This window comes from Macadamia integrifolia, unplaced genomic scaffold, assembly GCF_013358625.1.
Source record: "Macadamia integrifolia cultivar HAES 741 unplaced genomic scaffold, SCU_Mint_v3 scaffold3646, whole genome shotgun sequence".
NCBI classification, from domain to species: domain Eukaryota; kingdom Viridiplantae; phylum Streptophyta; class Magnoliopsida; order Proteales; family Proteaceae; genus Macadamia; species Macadamia integrifolia.
In genome coordinates, this window is record NW_024869687.1 from 647 (window position 1) to 7318 (window position 6672).

The 6672-nt window shown below is 36.5% G+C and overlaps 1 protein-coding gene across 1 annotated transcript; it reads left to right on the plus strand.

Moving 5' to 3' along the window:
- Nucleotides 1-438: 438 nt before the first annotated feature.
- LOC122068256 (transcription factor bHLH162-like) lies at nt 439-1440 on the plus strand. Its single transcript, XM_042632131.1, has 3 exons — nt 439-616; nt 694-1029; nt 1195-1440. Exons 1-3 carry the CDS (start codon nt 485-487, stop codon nt 1261-1263), a joined length of 537 nt encoding a protein of 178 aa, XP_042488065.1. The 5' UTR covers nt 439-484; the 3' UTR covers nt 1264-1440.
- Nucleotides 1441-6672: the final 5232 nt, after the last annotated feature.

A 6672-nucleotide genomic window follows, 5' to 3' on the forward strand; every position in this document is an offset into this window, starting at 1 on the left:
ACTCACTGATCTCTCTCTCTCTCTCTCTAAATGGAGTCTTAGAAGTCTTCGCTTAAGTCGAAAAGTCTACAAGGAGGCCCCGGAACCAACTTTCTCCTCTTTCGTATGGATTAGGTTACTCTTTTCTGTGGTTTAGACCTGATAAGATAAGATCGATGCCGTTTCTTCTTTAGCAGCTTCCTCTCCTCTCCTTTCCATCCTCTATAAAACCCTAACCATTCTCGGCTTGTCTTCCTCACACCACCAACCCACTCCTCTTCCTCTCCAATCTTCAATTTCCAATTTTGTTTCTGGGTTTTGAACCTTTTTTTATTATTATTGTTTCCCTTGAACTTGTTTAAAACGATTTTGCTATTACTTCTGCGGCTTCCACCTTCCACCTTCTGTTGAAGACTTCATCAAAGGTTTCTATCCCACCTTCTTAAATTTGAAAAAAAAAAAAAAAAGGAAAAAAGAAAGAAAGAATCCATAAAACTTAGAAAAGATGAAGATCAGTTCCAGTACTTCAACTTCCAAACTTGCACGAAAGACTATTGAAAGAAACAGAAGAATGCACATGAAAGGACTTTGCTTCAAGCTTGCCTCCCTCATCCCTCGCCACTTCAACACCACTAAGGTCTCTCTCTCTCTCTCTCTCTCTCTCTCTCTCTCTCTCTCTTTCTCTCTTATATGAATCTATTTGATGTTTTTCAGGAAATATCATCACAGCAAGATCAATTGGACCATGCTGCCAGTTATATAAAGGAACTGAGACAAAGACTCGAAGAACTCAAAGAAAGGAAGCAGGAAGCCATAAATATCTGTGGGATCAACAATGATATCAGAGAAACAATGTCAATTGGCTCAAACGTGCCGGTATTGGAACTGAGGGATATGGGTCATAGCCTGGAGGTCACTTTGATCACTGGATTGAACAAGAACTTAATGTTTACTGAAGTTATCAGTGTTCTTACAGAAGAAGGAGCAGAAGTTGTTAATGCTAGCTTCTCTGTTATGGGTGAAAAGGTTTTCTACACTATCCACTCTCAGGTAATTTACTTTATTATTTGCTTCTTCTTAGTTATGAGCTTTGTCATAAGGGTTTGGACTCCCTCTCCTTAATGGCTAGCTTTTAAGGATGAATTCTACCCAAATCATTACCAGATGGACTTAGCATTGATAACCTAACAACACTTCTTTGGTTAATCTTTGAAGGCTACTAGCTCGAGAATAGGAGTGGATACTACGAGGTTATGTCAGAGACTGAAGGAGTTTGTTCTCTAGTTCTATTTTCCCCGAAGAGACCTCTTAGCAAGGGTTGTAAGAGGTCTCCACATAGTTGTATTGCATTGTAATGAGTCTCTCTCTCTCTCTCTCTCTCTGATTGTAACACTCTTGTGGATGATAATAAAAATGAGTGGTATACAAAATTTAAGCTTCTGTTTTGTGTTCTTTTTTTTATTTTTTATGACAGTAATAGGAAGAAGAAGTGAACTCTAATAACTCTCCCCATTTGAATTAAATTGATCTCAAGCATGTAGGTTTCAAGCACTGTGGCCTTGATGGATCAACATCACTTGACCAGAAGCAAAACTTAAAACTGCTAGATTTAAGCAAAAAAGAAAGGGAAAAAAAAGACAATAATATATTGCTCCCTTTGGTTTGTGTGGCTAGATAAGAGGGGGGGGGGGGGCACTTCTATAATACCTAGGAGCAATTCTGTAATGAATTGATTCTATTCATTATCCTGTGGAGATGTAAATGAAAGTTCTAGAGGTCAACACATACGTTCACCAGCACTTACATTTTAGGTGTCAACATTTGTTCCACTTCTTTCCATTTAAAGGGTGAAGAGGAGTATATATGAAAGCAAACGAGACTAGATTTGGCCATATGTGAAAGCAAAAGAGTCTGGTATTGTGGAACTTGAAATGTACATGCAGAGGATCTATTCTTCTGCAAGTTTGGCTGAGCAAACCTGAGCCTGCTTCAATATTATTGCATTGACACTTTCTCCAATCTTATCAATCCCTCAATGTAAATAACCCAATATAAGTCACAATCTGAAAAAAAAAAATTCTTCACCATCTCGAGTAATGATGAGTCATAGAACACCACGCATTGATGGATGGTGAATACCCATATTGAATATCATGAAGTTTCTTTGATTTTAACAAAATAAAGAGGGGTCTTTTCCTTGACTCAAGAAATATTTGTCTTTAATTATTGGGACTGTTGAATGACACCTATATAGATGTAATTAGACTTTGACCCATTCTTTTGATAATTGCCCTTTGTCTTGTTTCAGAAGTTCTTTAAGTCGGGGAGAGAAAAAAAAAGGTTATCAAAAATAACTTGAAAGCAATTTATCATTATGTAATTATAAAAGCTATTATTTCCTTGTACATTTTTTATTATATGTGAAATAAAATATTTATCCTCAATGAAAAAAAAATGTATTATACTAGAAAGGCAAGAAAATAAGGTTACAAATTATTTGACACCTTCAGGGGTATCAATAAAAAAATCCCTTAATTATAATTTAATATTACATAGAATTTAATTAGTGATTTATATATAATTTAATATTACATAGAATTTAACAATAGCATCTTCACCATCTGGACTAAGGATGAGTCGAAGAACACACTACGCATTGATGGATGGTAAGTACTCGTATTGACTATATATCATGAAGTTTTTATTTCAACAAAATAAAGAGGGTGTTTTCTTTGACTCAAGAAATAATTTGTCTTTAATTATTAGGAAAGTCTAAATGACACCTCTATATGTATTTAGAACTTGATTTTTTTTTTTTTTTTCTTTTCAAATTCTTTAAGTCGACATAAAAAGAGAAAAGGTTTTGAAAAGTAATTTAAAAATAACTTATCATTATTTCATTATCAAAAGTTGTTATTACCTTGAACATTTAAAAAAAATATATATATATATATATATAATAATAATAATAATAATAATAAATTCCCCCGTTGAATTAAGTACGTTGATCTCATGCATGTATCTTTTCAAGCATTGTGGGCTTGATGGATCAACATCACTTAACCAGCAAAAAAACTTAGAAGTGCTCGATTTAAAGAAGGGGGTGCTCGATTTAAAGAAGGGGGGGGGGGTGGTTGTGGGAGGCCAATAATATATTGCTCCCTTTTGTTTATTAAAGTGAAATGTCTTGAACCAGGTAGAACAATGAATGGTTATTCTCATGGTAACTTGGTCTAGTGTCTCTGTGGGGGCTTCTGGGCTTCTATAATACATAGGGCCAATTTAGTATATTGTTTCTATTGAATATCTTGTGGAAATGTAAGTGAAATGTCTAGGGATTAACCATATAGAAACCCCAAACCGAGTTGGTCTCAATGGTATAAGAAATTCCTGAAAAGAAGGCAATGAAATAGAAATAGTACTTAGAGGTGCAAGTTTGACCCGACAAACCTGAGCCTACTTGAACAGATTTTTTTTGGGATAGGAAAGATGAAACTTCACTGTCTAATGACCATATACTCAAAGGACTTTGCTTGAAAAGCATATTTATAATCTTGCTCCCTCACGTACATCTACCACTGACTGTGATGTTAATAGAAAAAACCTTTACAGTTGGGAGCTAAGAATCTAAGGGCTCGTTTGATAACGTTTCAAGAAACGCGTTTCTGCCGTTTTTGTTTCCAGAAACAGCAGAAACAGAGTAAAAAGCGTTTGATAAAACTGTTTCGTTTCACTTATTTTCATAAATAGAAATAAAAATTTTTACTTATTTATGGTTCAAGAAACGACCCAGGCGAAACAAGTTCAACTTGTTTCGCCGTTTCTGGAAAAGACTTGTGGCCATTTTTTCATTGGTTACTATCGACTTCTAAAAACATGACTTATCAAACACCTTCAATTCCGTTTCTGTTTCTAAAAACGGAAATTTATGTTTCTGCCGTTTCTTGAAACAGAAACGACAGAAACGTTATCAAACGGGCCCTAAGATATATAGGAGGTGCTTTTGGTTTTTTCTTATATATTTTTCTCATTAAAATTCTCTTGTGTCTCAGGGATGCAAAAGTGACATAAGCATTGGCTATATTGATGTGACTTCAATTAGTTTGGATGTATATGATATAAGATCCTTCACATGGTTTGGATGTATATGATTCAGGATCCTTGTTGATGATTAAGACTATTGAAGATGGCTCAAAAAGGACTTGCAGGATTGGAGGTTTTTTCATATTGTTGATAGCATTCATCTTTTTTTTTTTTTTTTTTTCTTCAATAAGTCATTGTCTACCTATTTAACTGACTAATTAATTATCAGATTTTAACTATAATTACAAGAGAGAATGGAGGAAAGAAGGTGCCTTATGGCACAAGGTGTGTAGACAAGAGAGTTGAATCCAAGACCTAACCTACACTCTACTGACAAGGCACCAATCAACTAATTAAGTAAGTAATTGTCTTCTAAAGATATTTAGTTTTTTCCCCTATCTTACTCTAAGAGTGCCTTCTTTTTTCCTGTAGTGTATTTCAAGCTCCTTTGGTTTGATGGATGCTATCCCTTAAAAGAAAAAAAAAAATCAAAAATCAAAAATAAAAAATGGTTTCTTCATCTGTTCTTTTTTAACTCTCAATAAAAAAAAAAAAAAATTGTTTGTGCGAATATTCAGAATAGTCTCTGTCTCGTAGGTACATACTAATTTGTCAAAACTTTTGATCAACTGACAAAGTTTAAGAACCTAGTACATTCATAGATTTTAAAAATTAAAGTAGATCTAACAAAGTTAAACCGTGGCCACCTAAATAGTTCTCATTTTTTAGTAAATAAGCTCTCATGTTTGCTATCTAGTCAAGTTCTTACAAAACTATATATATATCTCGATACGATACAACAAATTAATCCACCTAAATTCATCCATTCTTACATTATTTTAAATATTCGAAGGAAAATAAAAGTTAATTTTATATTGTTGCCATGTGTGCATTTAATATATAAGAAGTTCCTCACATTTATCATATTTTTGTGTAGGAAAAATCTTGTTGTAACTAAGTTAGTGAAAAGAAAAGATCATAACCTTAGTTATATATATATATATATATATCATTTATCATAAGTTGATTCAGCTAGAGAGCGAGCAAAGTTCGGTAGGACCCAAAGCGTCTGATGGTATGCTCCTCCCGTGCGAGCTCAACAGATCATACCCATCTCAGAGGACCTAGACACTGGGCTTGATACCATCCAAATATGTAGGTTTTTATAATGACATAATGACATGTTACTTTTAGATTATTTTAAAAATTTTACCCTACATTAAATATTTTTAGGGAATAAAATGATGGACAACCAAAATAATGTTACAATTTCATTTTACCCCATTATTTATAGTGATCAATAATTAAAAATGTGAAATTTTTTAAACCACTACAATTTTGATGATGACTTGAAATTTTGAAAGCCTAAGCTAGCCAGATTCCAATTATAGTAGCAGTGGAATCACTTTCACTTGTTGGCAGTTTGTTTTTATACATGTAAATATTTTTGGTGAAAATGACTTGACAAGGGAGTGGGGAACTTCATGTTTTCACACAAAACAAAAACAATAATACCTAAGTGATAAGGGTATTTCTTCCCAACCACGGCATGGCCAAGGACCGGTCCTGACCAATGCTGCACCTCGGCCCTCCATCAGGTCGTGCTGCCACCTCGGCCCAACGTCAACAACAAGGTTTCCAGAAACGTGCTTTCGTCCACCCCTACATTCAAGGAACGTAATCCCTGTTTAGAAGGACAGGAGTCTAGCCACTACACGTCACCATAGACGTCTATCCCTCACACGGTTGGGCTTTCCGAGATAAGAGGAGAATACTCCCCTGGAATACCCTAAGACCCAGAATATTCTCAGAATCACATAACCACTCCCCTCAAGGACTCCACGCCCAAACAGGATTCTTCACAATCGTCTCCCACTCTCCCTCCATCAACAGCCTATAAATACCAAGGTAAGCCTCCATCATAGAGGATCGATCACTCACTTCTGCTTTTACTGGAAAAGCTCTCTTGAGCATCTGCTGTGGAAAGATCTGACTTAGGCATCGGAGAGTCCCCTGTCAGGTCAACCCGGCTCTCCCCTGTCATCTCTTCTGTGCAGGTCGGCTAAAACATCAGGAATTGCAGGGAAGATCATCCAGTCAATTTTACCGCATCAGATTGGCACCGTCTATGGGAACCAGTTACAAAAAGTCACCTTGGACCAATGCAATTAAGGAGTGAGAAGGTCGTTTCTTCTATGACAACATGAGTAAGATCCACCCGCGAGTTACCACTTGGACGTCCCCATTCACCACCAATGGCAGAGCAGGAGAATGTCCCAGCAGAGACCCCTCCACAAGGACCCCAGCAAACCAGGCCTGATGCGTAAGCTGCCCAGAGAGAGGGGGATCAGCGCGAGCAAAACCCTCAGCTATCTCGCCATGTCCCATCATCCCGGGTAACTCACCCGAACATGGAAGAGCAGATGCAGAGCTTACAACTGCAGGTGTTAGCTACAAACACACTGGTGCGAAAATTCATACTCCAATTTGGCTCGACACTTCCAGTGCCACAGACTAGTTCAGCTCAGCCGCCTAGGCTGGTTCTGGGCAGACAACTCAACGATGAATCTCCTGACAACAGTGTCACCCCTCAATCAATAGCAAGGAGGT